Source organism: Photinus pyralis, unplaced genomic scaffold, assembly GCF_008802855.1.
Source record: "Photinus pyralis isolate 1611_PpyrPB1 unplaced genomic scaffold, Ppyr1.3 Ppyr1.4_LG5, whole genome shotgun sequence".
Taxonomy (NCBI): Eukaryota; Metazoa; Arthropoda; class Insecta; order Coleoptera; family Lampyridae; genus Photinus; species Photinus pyralis.
In genome coordinates this window covers 34,731,559-34,754,509 of record NW_022170596.1, presented here as the reverse complement: position 1 = coordinate 34,754,509, position 22,951 = coordinate 34,731,559, and the positions used below count along the sequence as shown (strand labels likewise).

Genomic DNA, 22,951 nt, shown 5'->3' with positions numbered 1-22,951 from the left:
TCGATAGTTTCACCATCCTATAGATCAGAGAGCGAAAGGTCATGTGCCCCCACTAGACATAATCTAAATAGAAATATTTTCTTACAGGCCAGAATAGCAAAGGAGCTTATAGAGCTTCGTAATAAATCGGTATTTGCATTCTTCATGTTTAACGCGCTTTTTGTATTGGTCGTTTTCTTATTACAACTTAATAAGGACCAAATTCATGTTAAGTGGCCGCTTGGAGTACGAATCAATATTACTTACATTGAAGAAACATCCGAGGTATTTACAGATATCTATTAAAACGGTTCTACTCTGGAATGGGATACTAATGTATCTCCTTGGCCTGGGACTTCTTGAAACGGCACTGTTTCGGTTTTCACCATTTACTGTTTGTGACTTACAACAGTAACTGTACACTTTACACTTAAAAATCACTAATAATTGTCCACTGGTGGTTTTATTGACATGGTTCATCGTGTAAATAACGAAGTTTATTGTTATCGGACGCTTAAAAATTGTGCCTGTAATTAACACTATTTGGACATGATTATGCTTTAACATCTCATTATGTCATTTTATGGACCGTTTTTGTTCTCTAAGTATATCATATTACACCCTCCAATAAACTTGCTCGACAACCAAAAGCTTGTTGAGGTTCATGACAATGGAGTCTATGCACAGAAACTACCATAAAAGCTACTGAGCTGTGAAAGTAAACAGTCCAACAGAAAAATTGTGGTTTATAATAATAATTGGATATAAATCATTTATCCATTCCCATTTCATCCAGATATAACTTATTCATGCCTCTCAACCAAGATTTTTTGTGAAGTAAAATTCGTACATCAACATTTTTCTTAAAAAGTAGCAATATTGTACAAATGACCCCTATACTTTTTTTTAGTATTAGGGAATTTGCTGTTTAAAAGATAAAATATTTCATTAGTTAAAGAAATTTACAAACAAAAAATGTTGGGCAATACCATTCCATTTCAAGCATTGTTCATTATTTCATCGTAAAAGAAATTTCGTGGAAAATTAAAAACAAATCACAAAGATGAGGATTAAAAACTTGATGGGTGGCACAATAAACTGAATTAGGAAAGATCCAGGAGCATACAACACATTTTCAGTGCACTTCATTCCATTCTGAGATCTATTTATCAACTTGATTCTTTTGTACTTCAAGTAATACACTAAACGAATCTAAAACAAATATATCTTCTTAAAATTTTCTCTTTATATGTCAATAATGATCGACTAATTTTATTTCTTCGTTAATAATTGAACAATGCAAGCATTCCAAAATCCAAATCTGGTGTTTGTAAACAATTCAACTAAACCAAATTGTTTTATTTCAAAATCGATTGCACCATTTAAATTTGTGTGTAAAAAGTGTACATAATGTGCAATCTTAGTTGTTAAATTATTGGAAAAGTCGTTCGAGAGCAGTTACTAACTCGGTGTTGTTATAGGCCCATGTCACAAAGGAGTACCTACAACTGGAGCCTATCGGTTTGGTGTTCGTATTCTTTTTTGCGCTGATTTTGTTCATTCAGTTCACTGCCATGTTGTTCCATCGTTTCGGAACTATAGCGCACATATTAGCCGCAACCGAGCTCAATTTGTGCTGCACTAAAAAGGTACCTAGTCGAAAAGTGAACGAAGTTCTGGTTAAAACGACTGTTGCAGAAAGAAGACTTATCTCCAAATGCGTTATTGGATCGACAAGCCGTTGAGATCGTAAAACAACTGCAGAAATTGCAGGGTATTGACGATGCTGACTACGAAAACGATTCGGGATCAGGGCCGGATCGAATTGGAAGAAGGAAGACGATTCACAACTTGGAAAGGGCGGCTCAACCGAAGAGGCAAATTGGTACTTTGGACGTGGCGTTCAAGAAGAGATTTGCCAAACTTAATGCTAAGAATGCCGAAGGTATTTACTCTAGGAATCCTTTGCACTTTGTATTTTCTTTGTGATCGGCACGAATTCCTTGTATCCAGTAAATACCAATTTTGCCTACAAAAAAACATTCGAATTCGAAATCTGCTTTCCTTTGACATAAGTTTGGAACAAGGCGTAGATTGTAGTTTGCATTAATAAATGAAAATTAATTAAAATCGATTTTCGCAGGTACTCCCGTTTTAAGCAGAAGATTGACAATGAGAAAGGAAACAATGAAAGCCTTAGAAGTGCGTGTCAATTCGGTGATGGCGGAAAGGCGAAAATCCCACATGCAAACATTGGGCGCCAAAAACGAGTTTGGTAACAATAACGTAATATTAAGAAATCAACGAAACAGCACCGCCAGCATTCCTTTACAAGAAGTATTCGAAAATGGCGGACAAATAAATAGGGCCTACGAAGAGGACGAACTTGGAAGTCGAACGTCGCTATCGTTATCCAGGCAGGTGCGAAGTAACGGAAACTGGAGCGGAAATAGCAGAATGTGAAACTATCTTTGAATAACTCTCAACTTAGAATACTCAAGTGATTCCCAAACGAACGGAATAAATCACTGCCACTTTTTACTCTTACCTATAGCAAATCAGAAACAGGATAATACTCATTTTTTTACATTAAATTAGAAATGATGGGATCATTTCATAGTGTAACTTTTCTAAAGTCGTACTGTTTACTTTAAGACTAAATACGATATTGTATGGTTTGTAGCAAATCACCCAGCTCTGAATTAGACGACTTACAATTGATCGATTACCCAAATTCTTATGATCGCTAGTTAGGTGATTTGCCAAAGATAGTAATTAGGAGTGATACCAATTTCGCTGTACACTTTCATTTTCAAAACTATTCTATTCCAAAAGTGGAAATTGGTGTCAAACTTCGCGCTGTAATGTATGTTAATAAATTTCCTATAATTTTATTATATATAAGTTTTTTTATACGTACTGTAGAAAGTATTTATTTACTGAAAAGTTACTTGTGATAAAAATAAAAGATATGTAGCAATGTAAATGGTACGTTTATTGTACGGATTCTTAACCCAAAGTAGAGAAAGTAATCCAAAATGTATCTAAATAAACTCCAAATAGAACCAGAAACTAATTCCAATCCTAAACAACTTTTCAATTTTATACATTGGAAGTCCATTATAGCTGCAAATGTCAACGATATGGACAGTTTATGTACTGTACGTCCTATGGACGTTCACTGCCAGTCGTTTTATTGGACTAAATTAAAAAATAAAATAGCTACTTTGAAAATGATATTTATTCAATAACTGTTAAAACTACCAGGTCAGAAAATAATGTAACTAAGTAACACAAAATTCGCTTCTTTTCCTCTTTTGAGTCATTTAGAAATAGCTTTCTTGGAAACTGTCTTGGGAAACGATTGCATCCCAACTTCTAAAAACAAAAATGGTATTAATGAGCACTAGTGTACAATATATATTTACATACCTAGGCACCGACCCGGGTTAACACACGAATAAGGTTTTTATACTGGGTCAAAACTCGGCAAACATCACCTATAATATAAATACGACATTTATAAACTCACCTTACCGTTTTAAAGCATAGGTATTAGGTAATATACAGGGTGACAAATTGAAAACTTACCACCCCCCATATCTTAGTAAATAAACGAGATATTTAAAAAAATCAAAATCCGTTTCGGTAATTCGGAGGGGAAATCACAATGACATAGTTGGCGACGCACCCCCTCACACCCCCTGCGCCCTAGCCACCCCAACTTTTAAATCTTAAATAGTGACTCCCCATGTGTGATACGTCATTGGAAAGCTCTGAAAAAATGCTTTCCAACCATACCAAATATCATTACATTTAGGTTAGTAATTATCGAGCAAATCAAAAAATAAACATGGAAAATCGTATTTAACTTGAACTTCCAAAGCCGACTCGACAGCAACTCATTTTTGATCGCCAGTTATAATCTATTCTCAAACTCTTGTTAAACCTTTTCAAATGTTGATTTTGCAATATTTCGAGATTCTTGAATTATTCTCTGTCTTAGTTCGTCTATGTTCGCCGGTTGCGTTATAAATACGACAGATTTCAAATGTATCATATTAGTTAATTTTTTGATTTGCACGATAATTACTAACCTAAATGTAATGCCATTTGGTATGGTTGGAAAGCATTTTTTCAGAGCTTTCCAACGACGTATCACACATGGGGGGTCACTATATATTTAAGATTTAAAAGTTGGGGTGGCTGGGGCGCAGGGGGTTGGAGGGGGTGCGTCGCCAACTATGTCATTTTGATTCCCCCTCCGAATTACCGAAACGGATTTTGATTTTTTTAAATATCTCGTTTATTTACTAAGATATGGGGGGTGGTAAGTTTTCAAACTGTCACCCGTATACCTGGGTATTAGAACTCCATATTATATACACTTATATCACTACCGTTCTAACACAATTTTAAAGGGTAAAAGAAACATCAATCACAGACTATCATCGGAAGGTCAATCACGGAAGTTGGCCATATTGAAAAACTGGAATCCCAATGTTGTTGCACTGCGCAGCCGCGTGTAGATGTGTTCGGATTATTGCGCACCGTAATTAGAACAAACGTCCAGTGGACGTAAATTGTGAGTATTTTATGAACCACCCCTCAAATATTCCATAAGAATGAATCATCTGACGTCCACTGTACGTACACTTTTGCTACAAGGACGTTGTAGCCTAAAAGGGATCAAACATAGAAGTTCAATGGAAGGACTGGTTGTGTGGGAATAAAGGTTGAAACTTCTCTTCGTTTAACAAAGTTTTAAAATCCTGAACTAAAAAATTAAATAAATCTGCAGTCGGCTAGTTCAAATCTTTTTAAAAGATTACCTTTTTTGGCGGTTTTGCTTACTGCAGAGATTTTCCTTTGCTTCTCTGAAATTTAACTTCAAAAGTCCTAAAACTAATTTGATTTCCAAATATTTTCCATTGTACATAAATTTTTCTTACCAACACGTATATTTCTTGTTCTAACCCTTTTAACGTAATTTCAATTGAAATGACCACTTCATTTTTTTAAATATAACTGACCTAATTTTTCAAGCTTGAGTAATACATACCCACCCACACAATTTTTATCCACTTTTTATATGAAGGGAAAAAGTACTACAAGAAATGAAGCCTTGAATTTGGCTGATTGATTATTGCAATTATGATATACAATCTAAATTCTTGAACCAAACATATATATTAATATTTACTTTGACGGCTTAACCAAAAATAAATACCACTAACCTTGACTACGATTTTAAGTTGTTTTTAGCATCTCAGTACAGCTGGATAGTGGAATCGAGACGTTATCAGATGTCTTCTTTCAGGAAAATGCAGTTTGAAATACAGCGGGTTCGATTTCGGTGGTTATTCTTGCTTGTAAGAGGAAATTTACTTCCAAGGCTGTGATCTGCGTACAACTATGATTGATGAACTTTGTTACTGTTTATTATTCTTAGAAATCCTGAGTAACCACTTGGCACAAAATTTACAATTATAATAACGCCTCCAATAATGGGACCGATTGAACAAAGTTTTGATGTTGAAATGTTTACAGTTTTAGTTATAATTTCGCCACTCTTATATGTTAATTAAAGTTTTCCACGATTTATTTACGACGCTACTAATCTGGCCAGTTAAGTACATCTTTTGTAGTGTTGTAAACATGTTTCCGAATTTAAAAAACGTTTTCGGGGATTTACCTTCAAAATGGCGATGCCTAAATTTTTTACTGGTTAGTGTCTTTCTTAGTACTAACTGTAGATCCCACTCGACTCCAAAATAAGCTGACTCAAAAGTTCCACGTTAACTTTATCTCATGATGAGCTCAAAAATGTAATACAGCCATTAAAAAAGATTGAATTTTGATCTGTACTACCACAATCTTGACGCCAAAAGCAATTAATAGTCCAGTCAAATAAGAAAAAATAAAAACATTAATTGGTAAAGATCTGAATTTTGGTAAACATGTTCATTAGTGTTCCCCATTGGACATACTAAAAGTCCCCGTCAAAATCTGTTGCGCTCGAGGCACCATCTTGGAAAAAAGGAGCACTTGTTCAGTTTCTTGCCTATATATCGGCAACAATTATTGACACGGAAAAATAGCTCAGATAAAAAATATAGTTTATTAAATTGCCCATAAAAAAGCACATTAACATTTTTTTGTATGTCCAATACTTTAGCTATAATCCGACATCGAATAGGGAATCAAGTATCCTGAGCTCTCGAAACAGGCGCGCAGATATTTTTTTACAACTTTTTACAAATCATTAAATTTATTGAAAACTGTGCCAGTATTTCTTATATATGAGAAGTCGTCGCACTCAAGCTTGGTATGAGACACGTTTAAAGGTTTCTCATAAAACTCTCTCTCTCTCTCTCTCTCTCTCTCAATAGAACTTTCATCTTCAATGTGAGCAGTTAAGCACTGAGTGTGGACTGGAAGCCTTCAGTGACCGAACAGGGTCAAGGAAATCGTGGACTCTCCTTCAACTCCACAGTTCGGGAGATTTTTCATATCCACAAACCTTCTGAACTTGCTGATTAATACGAAACGTGTGTTGCTGCGCCGCTGCAGCCGAAGGGGGTAACAGTGCGGTTAGATTCGGCTGACCCTTGTATGCGTATTTTCTGCAGGTCTGATAACGATGTCGGTTTAAATATCTCTCACTAGCAGGCACGTTGTATGCAGAGAACGGCGTTCTCCAGCTTCAGAAATCATTTCGTGGCCCCAACAATTTTAATCATTTTCGCTTACCTTTTTGAAAAAAAACATGATGTCGTATCATGAAACATTATGTCATAAATACTCTTTTTTATAGGGAATTTAGTAAACTATATTTTTCATGTAAACTATTTCTTCGTATCAGTAATAGTTGCCGAGACATGGGCAAAAAACTGGAAAAGTGTACCGTTTTTCCAAGATGGCGTCTCGAGCGCAGCAGATTTTGACAGGGACTTTTAGTATGTTCAATAGAAAGTCCCAATAAATGTGTATACCAAAATTCAGATCTTTACCGATTAATGTTTTTATTTGTCCAAAATTGCGCTAATTTGACTGCACTATAAACAAAAGCCCCATTGAAAGTAACTAGTTAGAAATTACACATATTTGATTGATCGCAATTATCCAGATAAATTCTTTTACATTAATAAAGACCCCAATGTCTTTGGGAAGACCCTTCAAAACATTGACAGATTTTACAGTTTTAAAAATCTACTTTATACTTACTTATTTTTTGGAGAAAAAATTTCACAAATTTAGATCTAAATGCTCTCGTTACAGGTGGATAGATAAATAAATAAATTCAATTGAATCCTTATATACAAAAATTATACGAAATCTTGAATATGGTTGTAGGATAATTTGAACGAGGGCAGTTCGCACTATGGAAAATTTGCAGTACCTAAGCAAAATTCTTCCCAAAAACAAATCACAATGGAATTCGCATCCGAAAAATTAGAATACAGACATTTCGCACCCGTTTTCAATCGGACCATTCGCACTTAGACAGTACGCACCCGGATAACTCGCACCTATCCAAGTCGTTTCCTGATGGTCATTTCGATGCAACATGGTTGTCAATCTGGTTTTAGGAAGACACATGAAATGTAAAGTACTTATAGGTTTAGTTTCATATTTTTTAACATTTTATCCAGCACTTGCACCATCATCATAAATACCGATATTGTCAAAAAACAAGTCAAGTATGGCGCATGACTCAAATGAGTCTGGTAAAGTATGAAACAAATATTGTACCATCATCATGTACCATTCCACCCTCGATCCAAACGCTTTCGTTTAATTTAAACGCAAATTGGTTTGCACTTTTTTAATTAATAATACAGTTTTAAGGGATCTATTAATATTAAAATATATTATGAAAACAATACTCTATTGAATTTAAATAAGCAGAACAAAAAAGATCGCTAATTCCGCCAATACTTTCAGACTTTTACAATTCCACGTCGTCCAATTTATTGGAAAATTTTGACCTGCAGACTTTCTACAATATGTAAGGGCTAATAACTGTTCGAACCTTAAAAAAATCCAAAAAATCCCAACTTTGCCTATCTCTAAAATTCGAAAAAATAAATCCAAGTCCATTACAATGCCCCGTACGTAAAACACACTTACCCAGAGTTTCAGTTACTCTGCCTGCCTGCGTGCATCCCTTCTAACTGGTAAGTACTAACTTGGTCCATCTGAAGGAGTTTACTTGACCACAACAAGCAGGGCGATGGTGTTTGAGGTTGCAGATTTTATACTAAATTCCTTTACGTTAGAAGGCGGACACTAGACTGAACTTTATAAGAATGTTGTAGAAAACTGCAGTTTATTATTCAATTCTTTTACTTCAGAAGAAGAGCATGCGGTGCACTTTTGTAAAAATTTCTTTCAAAGTTGCAAATTGCATTCTCCTTGACATTGATGGTGGGTATCTCGGTTACTTTCATAAAATGTTCGTATCAACCTGCTTATAAAAACAATATATTCAACTCAATCTGCATTCCCACGTAATTTACCTCATCAGAGTATTTAAAAATGTCCTATTTTTATATTGTTGTGTAAACTATGCCATGCGAACGTTTCGTTTGGCTTAAACACCTATAATAACGATGGATCACCCTGTACATTTAATTTCAATTATTTTTAAAGCGTAAAAATGGTTCTAATTTGAGGCAAGAGACAACACATAATTTTAGTTGAAATTGAGGTCAAGGTATCAGAATTGTTTATTGTTGCTAATTTTGTTTAAATAATAGCTTTGGTTATTTTGTTTGATTTACGTGTTAAAAGATTAAGATTATCGTTATTGTAAAAGTTTATCTCCGCGTAGATAACTTTTGTTCTCGTGGCGTAAGCTGTTTAATTTCAAGATAAGAAAATACAGATACAGGTGTCATTTTGTTAAGGTTTGGATTTAGAGAGTATAGGCAACTAGTGATGCACATGTAATTCAATGGGGCGTGCATTGCCTCTGAACTTCATTCACCATTCCATAAGCAAGGGGTGTATATGATCGGAAAAATATGCATTAGGTAGATAGATGTACAGAGCATAGTTTCCATACAATATAAACTGATATTTTGTCCACTAATATATGTTTAAAAAATCCAGAAAACATGCGTCAAAAGAGTTCATAGTTTAGGAATTAATTGCAAAAATTAGGGAGCAATTTAAGCAATACGGGTGTATGGGATCGGTAGCGTGAATACTTATCTATATTTTGGCAATTCATGTGAAGCTCAAAAGTTTTCATAAAAAAAGTGGTGAATGAAGTTCTGAAAAATGGGCATGTAAACTGGAGAAATGGAAATAAACTACGCAGCTGTGACTAATATCGCGGTCAACAGTGTAGCTTCTTTCTCACAGAGGGTGCCACCAAGAGTTTTAGGAAGTCAGTAAAAAATACGATAAAGATATGAAATAGGTAAGCGCTTTTATCTTGCGATGGAGTTGTTCTTACTTTTTAACTAGGCTAGTACTAGTACTGTGTAATGGGGATAATAAAAGACCAAAAATTTAAGAGCAAAAAAAACTAGCAGGCTATGTAAGTTGCCTATGCTAAATCATTTAGCGATTCTCTTTCAAGGTTGAACAGAGCGTGAGTGTAATAGAATTTGCTGACAGCAAGAAAAAGATCGTTCACTGGTATATTATTATTTTGTCAACTACTTGCTTCGAAATTTATTTGGTTTCTCTTTCCTATTCATTGTAAAAGGTACCTCCTCTACCTATCGTTTTATGAAATAAATAATAGAAATGGGGATAGGTAACATTCCTTTACAACAAATATCAAAATTATACGTAATTTTTAGAACAAAGGGCTGTTGTATATTGTTGTTGATGTCTGGCAAGATGCGACCTTGTGTGGGTGTTTATTTGTAATGCGATTTGTTTGACCGTCTTCCCTATTCTTTATCTTTGCTGATTGCAGATTAAAATACCGTAATTTATAATCCATACCTTGTTGCAAATTAAATTTTTTGAACTTCAATAGTTCCATTGAATAAAGCTCTTTATTCAATGATAGTACCTATTACATATTAGCATTGAATAATAAATCTGATTTATTATTCAATGATATTAGTATTAGTTTAGTCAGTTTAGTGTAATGTGTAATAATTGACCTATACAGGGTGATTCAAATTCAAAGGCCACCATGGGGATCTCGGGAACTGTAAGAGATAGGTAGTTTACATTTGACAAAGTTACCCTTGATGGTAACATCATCTATTTTTAATAAGAAATAACGTTAATTTGTAAAAACACAAGAAACTACTTACGTACGTTACTTAAGACAAAGGCAAAAAAGATATTTTACAAGCATTAAAAAAATTGATGTGTACATTTTTGAAATCAGAAAAAAATTCTCTATCAAATGACACAAAAAGTAAAAATTACTTCCATAAGAAACAAAGTTGATGATAGTTAACCGGAGACGAAACGTCAAACTTCAAATTTAAAAGTAGCATCTTGTAGAGGGAAAAAAGTGGCCATAATAATGTGTCATTTATTATTAAATATCTTTGTAAACAACTATTAACTTCAGTAAAAAACAAAAACGATTTTCAAAATCTCGTTTTTTCCGGATATCTCCGAAAGTAGTAGTCAGAATTTTCAGTTTCAAAACTGTTTTTGTTAAGCATCAAAATACACAACTTTGCCAAATTTACCACCTACCTATCTCTTACAGTTCCCGAGATGCCCATGGTGCAGTGCCGGATTTAGGGTTTCTGCCGCTGTGGGCAAACATTTTTTGCCGCCCTTGACATATCACTATATCACCATTATTACAAGGTGGGAAAAGTAAGGCATTCATTGGCTATATTTGCAATGCAATGAATGTACTAACAGATTTTATTTTTGCTTCATTTCATTTACCGATTCACCGTTTACCTAAAAAATTTGAACGCATTTTATTTTTTGTTTTTCTCCAAATTTGCCGCCCTTACAATTTTGCCGCTGTGGGCAATTGCCCACGTTTGCCCCTTATATAAATACGGCACTGCCATGGTGGCCCTCGAATTTGAATCAGCCTGTATATTACTAATTTACAAAAGACCATCCCTCGAATGTAAGACATGGGGAACAAATGTATATTTAGGTATAAACGGCTAAAAAATTAAAAAAAATCGGTAGATATACCGTATGTCCCCGGATTGACCTTTACAAGAAGAAAAACTTTTACTATACTTTTTGACAAAAATACATTCTCCATAAAAGCTTTTGCTTGTTCTAATTCGAAATTTCCCTACCGTTTCAGAGAAAAATACAAAAAAAACGAAAATATGGTTGAACTTTTTCCAAGTCCTAAAAGTCAAAACGCGTCTCTACTGTAATAACACTTCGTTAGTTACAAAGTCTTCGTTACCTGTTATTTGAATAGGCACTAGGATCGTTTTATAAGTATAACCATTGAATAATTTTATTATTCAATGGTATAACACACTTCGTAATGGCATTGAATAAAAACCTCTTTATTCAATGGTAACAATGAAAAAGAATTGAATTTCCAAAGGTGTTTTCTTTAAAATGTCGGAATCAAGAGTTTTACTGAAGGCCCTTCCAAACAAAAAGCCCCTGTCGCCACTTGTGAACCAATTTTACGATCTTAATTTTGAAAGTCCCCCATGCCAATAATTACGCGATTTTTACTTCATACGTTACAAGCGGTTCATTATTCTCCTCAAGTTATGTGTGGTAGAGCGCTAATTATAATTTTGTTAACCTAGCAGTCTGTAAGGAGCCGTGAACGACCTTGCGTTTGTGTTTTGTATTTTCTTGTCGTGTGGTTATGCAAATCAAATTGCATTTTTTTAAAGCTCCCTCTGTGTTGTTTGGGGCCCACTTAAAGAGAGTATAATGATTTAAATATTTGTATAGAAAACTGCTGTAGTTACGCTATTCATTATTAGGTACCAGCACATTCTAACGAAAAAAACTTTGTCCTTTACTATGGGTACTTCTCTTTTCAGGCAATCCCAGCCTTAAGGAAGTGGAGGTGAAGTTGAAAAGAAAGGTAATGTAATGCAATAAAAAATAAAATAAATATCAATGTGTTATTGTAAATATTATAGTATACAAATATAGAATTTAACAATGCTTATTCGCCTTTTGTGTTTGGTACAATCTGCATTTCTTGCGACTGCAAAATTTCCGAGTTTAAAATATTCCCACTTTCGTCAATGTCGTTAATAGTCATCACAATGTTGTTCTTAGTCGGACACACGACGTTTTGTTCGCCATTTTCGGCCACCATCAGAACGTAGTTGGGCGTTTTATCTGATGATTGCTGTTTTTTTCTCAAGTTGTATCTTTTATTCGTTTGCACTTCTACTGGCTGACTGGTGGTGTTAGTTGAGCTCATCATCTCCTGAGTAACTTCGATGCTTTCATACCTGACAGTTTGTAGGCGAAATATTCCATCCGCATCTTCTTTGTACCTATCCCATAAATAATACGTTCACTTAATGGACGTAGATACTGTCAGTGCAAAAAATATGTACACTTGAGTTTGAGACAAGTAGATGCATTAAACAGACTCTTGGCTGCCTACTGAACCATTCAAAACTTACCTGAACCGAGAATGTCCAGACGGCCAATGGAAATCATGAGCTTTTATCAAATGCCTAGTCAAGTAGTTGCCACGTTGAAATTTAGCTTGGCAACAATGACATTCATAGGTTTGCATCAAATCCTGAAGTTGAAAATAAAATCAGATGAGCTTTGCTGATCAAGACAATGAACCCAAAATTTTGAAACAATCTAATTAATGGGAGAGGGAAGGGGTGACCAAGACCAAGAATGGATTCCAAACTGCATTAGATTTTCATTTCTCTTTCAATTCTAAATTAGAGAAGAACTTACCAATCCATGAACTTTTTGATAATGTTTATCTAAACCATAAAATGACCGGCACCGATAATCGCAATCTTCACAAGCAAGCAAGCTCTCCGTACAATGTGTTATAAGATGCGCATCCAGAGCCTGCTTAGTTACAGCCCTAAAAAAGCAAAGATCACAATTTAAATCAGAAGTGAGCGCTCGCTCTTACATATAACTACAGAGATGACACTGCAATGGTCGCTCATTTAAATGTCGGTATCTAAAATGAATAGCTAATGCAGACGGTTTCGGACAAGTCATGTCACACATTGTGCATTTATAGTGATTTATATGAGTCCTCATGTGGTCCCTGAGAAGACGTTCGCTAGGAAAAAACTTGGAGCACTGCGAGCACTGATAGTTCTGAACTGGAATGGCTACATGTACTAAGGAAAAGCTAGCAGAACAAATCTTCACCTTCCGGTGGCAGTTGGCGCTTTCTGTGATCGTAAAATTTTGTTTTACCTGCAAAATGAGCCCCACAGGTGGGACAAGCCACTACCTTCTCCTTTGTGTGCATTTTTAGATGGTCGGACAACTTGTACTGAGAAGAGCATTTGTAACTGCAACCTACTGGCGTATTTTCCAATACCTTACTCACTTACAACTCACCTTGCCATAAACATTCAATAATTTCATCCTTTTTGCAATACTTCGGGTTGCTGTTAATGTGCAGTTTAATGTGCTCATGAAATTCGTATACATCTTCAAACAAACCGCCACACTCTTTCCAGTCGCACGAATAGCCATTTATGTACAAAGGAAAGGCCTCTTCTACCTCACGAGTACAATCGGGCAAATCACGTCGACCTAACACATTCTTTCCTATGTTCTTTAACTTCGTATGATACCCATGGTAGCTAACATGCTGAGAAAGAAGGCTCTTCTCAGAAATAATCGTGGTACAATCACGCCATTTGCACATCATCTCATCACCTTCGGCTGTAACAAAATGTACAGCAAACATAAATTAGTACGGTAGGTAACATACCACAATCATTTTCTGCATGTTCTTTAACATGGTAATTGTATTTTCTGTAGCTGTCGAAAACTTCTTCACAGGAATTCCAGCCACACTCCAAGGAGAGTGGTTCTTTTACTAATCGAACACCTTGAACACGTTTCTTAGTGGGGTGCTAAAAGCATTAATTACCTATCGTCGAGTAATATGATATTAAACGTACCTGCGAGTCTTCATCATCGATCACCAAACCACTATCGGAAGATGGTGACAATGCCCGTTTATACCCTCTTTTATTTTTATTATTATTCTTTTTCTCTTTGCAAGGTATGTGCTCGAACACTGCTAATTTGTTTTTTGTCTGCTTTTCTTCTAATTTGTCGTTCATTTCAATTAAAAATGCAAATAAAACGTTACAAATAAGCAAGAATAATTTGAGGTTATGGAGCGAAAAATGACAGATATACAAAGTGTAACGAAATATAAGGGCGTTTACAAAACCGAGTGTATTCGAATTAAGTCGGTCAGCCTCGTAAAATTAATTCCCCAGGGATAAGATCTAACCCCTTTAGAATTTTTGTGGCTTCTATGACTGGTTTCTAGAGCAGGTTTAAATCATTGAAGAACTTAACAAACTTTTCCCTTTCCCTTTTTCCCTATTTATGTATTTATATCCTAGGGTCAGCTTCACAGTCACTTAGGATATCTATCGTTTCAACTGCTTGTCTGCAGAATCGACATGTAGCATCCTTAATTATAGCCAGCTGGTCTAGATAGCAGAAGATGACATGTAAGGCTAAGCAACCCTGCAAGAGTCCAAAGATCCATTGCTGAAACCTGTGACCTCCTTGCCTTTTTGCGACAGGGCCTTGATAAATGGGTTAGTCTGTCGTTGGCTACAAATCCTTGTATCTGCATGACACAATAAAGGCTCTGGACCTCTAATCTTGCCAGTTCTGCAATATCCGAATGCCCTGAAATCCACCACAAATTAGCATTGTTTTTAATTTCCAGCTGCTTCAGGTTGCAGATGTATTCCTCACGTTGACTGTCTGGCAATTTCTATCGTTATACATTTTTCCCATGCCCAGATAGTGGGACTTTTACTCATGGGTTCAAAGACGCGGCAGTTGGAGGGTCCGGTACCGGTTCCGGTTCTACGGGTTCAATAATTTTTGGTTCCGGTTTCAGTTAATAAATTAAGTTTTATGAAAAAAATATAAATTATTATTATTATTATTATTAATTATAAGAAAATACAAAAATAAAGTATATTATTTTGCATAAATATATTTTTTTTAGGTTTAATTGAAACTTTTTTACTTTGCGTGTTCGTTTTACCTTTGTCAACTGCCTGTCTTATTCTACTTTCCTTCTCTTCAGAACTGTATAGTTTCAACTATTGCTTTCTTCACATATTCGTCAACTCTCTTGCTATTTTTGAATCATTTTCAGGATTGTCATTCTAAAATATTTTGTTTAGTATTCAGATTAGTGTGGCAGCTGCGAATAAAAGTGAGAATTTTGATTTTTGACCTTTGAAGTTTGTTGCTAATTTTTCAACTCTGAACGTAATTCACAAGGCAAGATTTTATTCTTGCCCAATAAAATAAACTACATGTTTTTTCTTTTATTTTATATTAGCGAATTTTCTAGAGCGATATCAATGCGCCATCAAGTCGATGAACGATAATTCGGCACCGGCGAAAAGGAATGAAAGGGGGTGTGACTCATTCTTTCGAGGAACTATGGTATGCGGACTCTAGAATACTCTAGATGATTTTCATTTGTAGTAAAGCAAATTGAATTGTGTTTAACAGATGTTCCAATATTGATGTCGAAGTGATAAATAGTGATATTTGCGCTCGTGCAATAAATGTGCATGTTATAAATTTGAGTATCAATAATGATTAAGTGTTATAAATCAATCTATTTTTAAAGATCGATATAAATTAATTAATAATTTTATTGTATTTAAAAAAATCAGATTGTCCTTTACTACTACTCCGTTATAAAAACTCCTCATCGCTACAATACGGCTTACCAGGCACAATTTTACACTAAAAAAAGGAGAATTTTGATTAATGCAGTGTTACCACATCTACTTACCAACTTAATCTTAATACTAAACAATGTTACCCGAATCGCGACATGGCATAGTTTACACACCGGTAAGGCACCGGAGGGGCTTATAAATCCAATCGGTTCTGGATCCGGTATCGGTTCTTATCGGTTCCTGTTCGGACCCCTACTTGAACGAAATGGAAGACGCACGCACCTATCGATTGAGAATTAACTACATAATGAGGGAGAAATGGACGTAAGGGCAAAGGGAGAAATTGGAACAAGTAAAAACTAGTAAATACGTAGGCAATAGCAGACGATTGGTTGCGTGCAAAGGAAATAGTGATAAAAATTGGAATTATCAAGACAACGTATATACGACAAAGAAAGAGCAGATGGATTTAGAATTGAGAAAAAAGCTGGTGAAACGTTTAATTTGGAGTGTTCTGTTGTATGGGTGTGAGGTATGGACATTAAATAAAAGAGAATTCGAAAGACTGGAAGCATTCGAGATGTGGACTTAGAGGAGGTTGTTAACAGGAAAGTGGCGTGATATAACGTGAGAAATGAGGAAGTATTAAGAAGATCAGCAAAAGTAAGACAACTTTTAAGAAAGAGAAAATGAGTGTGGACGTATGTTGAGGAGAAAGGGAATGATAAGAGACGTATTGGAAGGATCGGTGAAGACAGGAGGTGGATGGAAGAGAAAATTGGATTGGAAGAAAGTAATAGGGCTATGTGGGGTTGCAGAGAGAGGCAATGGATCGGGAGTTGTATAGGAGGCAGGTCACCTAAGAACCTGCCATCTGGCAGACAACTCGAAAAAAGATATTTGGATCCATGTATAGATATAATTTGGTTAAGGCGTTGGAAAAAACTGGTTCTTTTATTATATCTTGGCACATATACTGATATGGTAGTATAGGTTGAAGATTAGATCTTACACTTCGCCACTTCATCACTCATTCAGTTTTCAATGTTTAAACGCCCAAAAATGGAATTGTTTTAGTTAAAATTGGCTCTTTAAGCACCTAAATGGACCAACGTTGTGGTGGTTACTTTCTTCATAGAAGATCGTACATGGCTGTCTTTTTGGTATACCGCTTAATTAAAAAAAAATTACGGAAACTAACTGCAACTGAATTTTACAAGAAGAGATTTGGGCGAAGATTCATATATAACAAGATTTCAATTTTTAGAAACTGGGTGCGCATCAAGTAATTTTGGCAACGTTAAATAATGACAGCATAAGAAAGGCTTTATATAAAATAAATTAATAAAATAATCACATAAGATAAGAGTAAATTAATTTCACGCGAATACGAGCTCTCCAATTTGCTGGTGGAGTTGCGTTCCTCTTTTCCACCAAGCTTTTTTCTGAGACTGTATAGCCTCAATTATGTACTTATAATCCACAACTAAGGGTGACTGAAACTGCACTACTCTGCTGGTTTGTTCTGAAATAGAAAAATGAACGACTGAATAAACACTAGGTACCACACCATCAAAGCAGAAAAAAAAGATTGAACTTACCCGTGGACGTGACCACCATTTGAACGAAAATAATGACGAGCAGCAGTTTTCTCAATTGGCACATTTTGTTTACTTGACTTCTGAAGAATAAGTGAAACAGTGGCGAGGTAAAGTATGCACCTTAAGTATCCTTGTAACAGATAACCACTTACATCTAGTTTAATGCTTTTAATATAAATTGGAGTATTGACCTACAGTATAAAAAAGTGCAGCTTTGTGACAACACATTTACAGGATACAGAGTAAAATGACAACAATAATAACAATAATAGATTTTTTTTTAATTTTACGTGTAGGTCATTGGGTTACTACGCGAATTGACACAAATACACACAATCGACTTACCTTGATCCGGGGTCTACATAAGTGTGACAATGTTCCATAGCTTGAATATATTTTACTCGAACTGGATTGGCCTTCTTGTTGAATTTTTCTGGTTCATTAATTGTATATATTCACTGATGTATTGGCGACCCTGATCGAGAAATGTGTCGAAAGTGGATGGTCAGCAAGGGCAGTAGATGCCATCTAACTCAGTTCAGTTCACGGAAATTAGAGTTAAAAACAAAGACTTGAATTAAAGAGAACAGTGTTAGGTACCTAACTAAAAAATGGTTCTTATCCAACTACTTTCGACTGTTTTCAAGAAAAATGTTTAAATTTGTGGTCAGTATGGCATACATCCGCATAGTGAAAGAAGGCATCTAGAATGACAAAACATATTACAGCGTTCAACACTTCTTATAAAACAAAAGGAGAATTGGTGTTAATGGGTGAAGTTTATGTTATTGATGACCTATAGCATCAACACCACCTAATACGGTCGTGTATATCAATTGTTACGTTATTTTTTCTCATTTTTCAACGCTCGCTCTGGATTAATCTTTGGGGATAGAATAATGATGAGAATATTTAGTGTCTGTTTTTCATATTACAGTTACCTCTTTCTAACAGTTATAGTCGAGAGAAAACTAGGCACTTTGCACATAGGTTAAGACCGTATAAGCTTCAATTTGATCCGCAGTACTTTATTTCAGGTGGTAGTAATCCTAAGATTCTTCAAATGAAGGCCAAAATTTTGGATTATATTAAAACCAAGTCCAAATTATCGTTTCTCTGATTTTACGTATGATAACCTATTTGAAGTATAGTAATTTTCCTTTCCATTACACTACAATTTGTGATATAACACCGCATATAGTATCTAAAGGTTGGTTATTTTTTTTTTTAGAAATTACACAATATATTTTTTAAATGGGACAATATAAAAATAACTTAAAAAAATAAATGTAAATTATAATGGTTGGTTATTATTCATTTATAGAATGGGTTCTTTCTCCTGCATCCTAATTGACTTAAATGATAACATCATCATCTTCATTTACGTCACTTATCTGGTAGATCGAGTTGAGTGAAAAGTATATGGTATTTGCCAATTCAGTAGAGAACAAAGCTTTTAAACCTATTGCTTCGGGAACATGGATAAATCCACATTGATCGGGAAGTACCTTATTACAGCATATCTGCAGATGTAAGGTTAAGGAATGAAACATTCAAAAAAAGCAGGCTAAGGTTCAGAAGCAGATTAGGTACTGAAATGTTAGATAAAAAAGGTTTGCATTACTATAACACCCCAAAAATTAGGATTACTCTGATGCTCGAAAGAGATGCTGGATTTATTTGGTTCAAATAGTCGTTTCTGAGTCAGTGATCGTTTCAGTAGCACTATCAATTTTAGAAAAAACAGAAGTCTATTTTGTATACGCTGCTGTTACAATGAATTTTGAATCAAAGAGGTACATGCGCCTTGATATAATAGTCCCCACTTTATATTCTAACGAGATGGCGCACCATTCCATACTTCCAGAAATACAATAACGTATTTGCAAGAATAAGTTACAGATTCCATTGAATGGTGTTGCCTCCAAATAGCGCTAATTATCATATTTGAAATACATTAGCAACCACGGTTCACAAAAAACACCTTTTTCAACACTTTTAAACTTTATATCTCTTAAATTAAAAAAAATAAATGTACCTAGTAGGTAATACCTAATACCATCCTTTAGAATTCCTTACATTTACCTCCAAACGGTTAAGAATTTTTAATAGGAAGTTAAGGGTATAGCTTTGAATATAGTTTTATAATCAAAGGGGTATAGTATATTATTAATAGTTCTTACTAATTGTGGCATTTACTCGTAAATATAACAGGGTAACTTTTGCAACGACTCTAAATGCAAGCCTGTATAAAAATAACCCTTACTTGGATCTCCCCTAAGTTATCCGGTTTCCGGTGTATTAAATTTCGCCTTAAATTTGCTAGGTTTCAAATTTTATGAAAATCTGACCAAACTTAATGACTTTGTTCTCTTTAACAAATATAATTTTCGAACTTTTTAACGATTTTTGTAGTTTACCACCTTCGCTTTTTCCAACCTCCCCACTTCCCCCAAAATAAAGAATACATTTGATATATGATTGTGGTTAATATCTATCAAAAGAAACTGTTCCCAGCCCTTCGACGAGGTTCCTGCTAGGTACTAATTGTTTAATGTGTTTACTTTGCGACGACGTAGGTATCACAATTTCACCAGTTGTACTCAACTTATTGCATCAGTCAACAATGAAAGGTAATTTTAAAAAAAGTTCATGCCCTTTTACAGAAAAACGAAATTGATATTCCCTGGGATTTACTGCAATAGTCTTTAGTGTTTCATGACAATGTTGTATGTCAATGTACAGGGTCATTCTTGACGAGCGTCAGTTAGAAAGATATGGACAACCTGTGAAAATGAAACTAAAATGATACCTAAGTCCCTTTAAGGGTTTTGGCACGTGATGAGTTGAACTAAAATATTTTCAAGTTGAAGCCACCTCCGCAAATACAGTTTTCATTGCTTTATTAAGGAAAGATTGAATTTTCTTATGGTAGCGTAACCAACGAAAAATGTGAAACTAATTCCCGGTTTCACAAACGATGATTAATGTTAATCAATGATTAAAAATATTAGTATGTTAGCCACCTTTGATTATACGCTCAGATGTTTACCATTCTAATATTTTTAATCAAAGTAACTCCGTTTTTTGAAATGGCAACCCCCATTTTTTCCTCACTGTTATTTTCCTTTTTCCGAGACTTTTAATTTGATACAAAATGTCAAAGGCTGCTTTAAAATTTTCCGAGATATTCCATGTTTTAGTTACTTCTTGTAGCAAATTGATAAAAAAATTCGCTTGATGTTATGCTTTAAACAATTATGGGTACCATTTATGCTTTTTGAGTATTCTTTGTGCACTCCTGTCTGATATGTCAATTGGTGTTTGAATTTCATTAAGCGATGCATTTGGATTTTCAGCAAAATAAGCTAGTACAGTATCAAATTAAAAGTCTCGGAAAAAAGAAAACAACAGTAAAGAAAAAAATGGAGGGTGCCATTTGAAAAAATTGAGTTACGGAAATTTAAATGTCTAGAGGTAGGCTCACTTTTTGAGAGAGAAAATTCGATCTTTCCTTAATAAAGCAGTGAAAACAGTTTTGCAATATCTCTTACCGTTTTCGAATAATACATTTTTAAAATTACCCCTGCAAATTCAAGTTTTGACATAAAAACTTGAATATCAAGGAAGCCCTTGGAGCAAAGGGCCAAATATGGGGTATCGTTGTACTCCAAATTCGACGTGGAATCCGAAAAAGTAGAATAGGGGTGCCCATTTAAAATAACACAGTTGATGGCTACTTCCGGTATTTGCGGAAGTAGCGCCATCTTTCGCGTTAAGGCTAGTAACTTAGCGAATTTTCCATGAATTGATCAGCACTTCACGAAAGGTCATGTAATGGACTATTTATGTGGACAAAGGAAAATAAGTTATGGCATAAATATTCTTATTAATAAGAAACTTACGCAATCTGTGAGTGCTATGCGCACATCTGGTTTTTAAAATATACGGTATGTTTTATACACTAGATGAATCTTTGGTTAAAGATTTTAAAAAATCTCCATAAATAAAAAAGATGACATTGCGCAGTTTGCGAATGCGCACATTTGATTTTTACAATATGCGATATGCTTGTTTTTACGGGAAACATGTGTGGTTATTTTATTTTATTTTATTTTATTATCCCTCTCTTGTTTTGGGCCCTCAACAGGCATGCGCCCAATTACAGAGTGACCCGCATAATGCTTATTTAGAGGTGCCTCTGCAGAAGGTCTTAAGATGGTCTATACTACTCCGGTATTTACCTTACGAATTAGGAAAACTGCAGGAAAACCTAATTCGGAGTAGCCGGTAGAATGCTCGGAACTGGTCTAAGGTAATTTCCATCTCCGCCACAGATGAAAAATTCACCTCAACCCAGGTTCGAACACCCGACCTCCGAATTTATAACCCAATGCTCTTACCACTGAGCCATAAATCCGATGTTAATGTTAAAATTTCAGAGAAAATATCCCCATAAATAAGAAACCTGATATTCCGCAGTCTGCCCATGCGCATATTAATCGTCAAGATTACAAGCTACCGATAGCGAAAAGAACGAAGTAAATATCTTGAAAACTGTAGGAGTAGGTAACGGGCGGACGGACGGGCGGATGAGTGGCCATAATAGCGCCTTCCAACATGAATTGGAAAATGCGCTAAAAATGAGTGGTGCTCTGTAGAAATCTGTGATATTCTTTGGTAATCATTCATTTGGCATTTTAACGTAGAAATATGTGAAAATACCAAAAGACTGTAAACATACCAGAGAATGAGGTACCATTACATAGGTAAAGTACCCATCATATTAGAAATTTTAGTTTGGAATTTATTAATTTCTGCTTTAATCGACACGAAAAATAAAAAACAGTACCTACTCACTTGATTTCCATTAGCCTAACATTGCATCTGGAAAAACTTCTAATAACTATTTGGATTCACATAAAAATGTTTGAGGTAAACTTGTAAGTTGTCGAATGGCAAGTCAAAAATGATTTGATTCAAGCGTGTTTGATGCGCAGTCAGTATTAAGTAGATAAGCAAACCTGGTTTGAATTTAATCTCTACTTATCTTCAATAACGTTCCAAAATTAGTTGCTTGCAGGTATCATTCGGAGTAGGAAATTAGTGATTGTGTTTTCAATTGTGTTCTTTATGGAATAAAGTTATAATGGGGTGAGTTTTTAATTTATGGTACTTATTTTAAAAATATTCACCACTAAGTCTTAATACAAAATTAACATTGGTAATATGTCTATTTTCGCATTTCCGCAAGCAAAATCGAATTGTTTTTTTACAAAAATCATAATCATATCTCTTATTTAAGATCAATTTTGGTCTTTTAAATCATATCGTCACTATGCTATGTTTAATACATTTTTCGAAAGATCCAGTTATGAATTACATCGGAAGGTTTTTGGTGACTCACGCCGTTTTGTAAATTATGTATTGGATTGTTTTCATTGAATATGAAAATGAACCCACTCAATAGCCAGGTGTTTCTTTTGCACCTGCATATTTAGGATTTGGGTAAACAAAAACGAGGTA

The 22,951-nt window shown here is 34.9% G+C and overlaps 2 protein-coding genes and 2 long non-coding RNA genes across 5 annotated transcripts in view; 1 reads left to right on the top strand and 3 right to left on the bottom strand.

The window, feature by feature from the left end:
- Positions 1-2,954, top strand: part of LOC116170575 (chitin synthase chs-2) — a 50,765-nt gene extending 47,811 nt beyond the window's left edge. The window contains exons 14-17 of one of the 2 annotated variants that reach the window (XM_031487067.1): positions 88-264; positions 1,461-1,628; positions 1,678-1,924; positions 2,123-2,954. In XM_031487067.1, the coding sequence (XP_031342927.1) occupies positions 88-264; positions 1,461-1,628; positions 1,678-1,924; positions 2,123-2,442 (912 nt within the window). In that variant the 3' untranslated portion in view covers positions 2,443-2,954. The remainder of the gene's footprint in view (positions 1-87; positions 265-1,460; positions 1,629-1,677; positions 1,925-2,122) is intronic. The other variant, XM_031487066.1, reaches the window with a different exon arrangement.
- The window catches only part of LOC116170578, an 85,873-nt gene extending 80,043 nt beyond the window's left edge, over positions 1-5,830 (bottom strand). The window contains exon 1 of the long non-coding RNA XR_004145309.1: positions 5,217-5,830. This is a non-coding gene — a long non-coding RNA (uncharacterized LOC116170578). The remainder of the gene's footprint in view (positions 1-5,216) is intronic.
- LOC116170579 lies at positions 3,206-5,194 on the bottom strand. The gene is made up of 3 exons (XR_004145314.1): positions 4,338-5,194; positions 3,412-3,479; positions 3,206-3,357 (listed from the first exon to the last, which is right to left on the bottom strand). It is a non-coding gene; the product is annotated as an uncharacterized LOC116170579 (long non-coding RNA).
- Positions 5,831-12,027: 6,197 nt separating the features above from the next.
- Positions 12,028-14,281, bottom strand: LOC116172146 (histone H4 transcription factor-like). The gene is made up of 8 exons (XM_031489292.1): positions 14,052-14,281; positions 13,859-14,003; positions 13,480-13,809; positions 13,285-13,437; positions 13,037-13,235; positions 12,850-12,985; positions 12,558-12,679; positions 12,028-12,425 (listed from the first exon to the last, which is right to left on the bottom strand). Exons 1-8 carry the CDS (start codon positions 14,214-14,216, stop codon positions 12,086-12,088), a joined length of 1,590 nt encoding a protein of 529 aa, XP_031345152.1. The 5' UTR covers positions 14,217-14,281; the 3' UTR covers positions 12,028-12,085.
- Between the last annotated feature and the right edge of the window lie 8,670 nt (positions 14,282-22,951).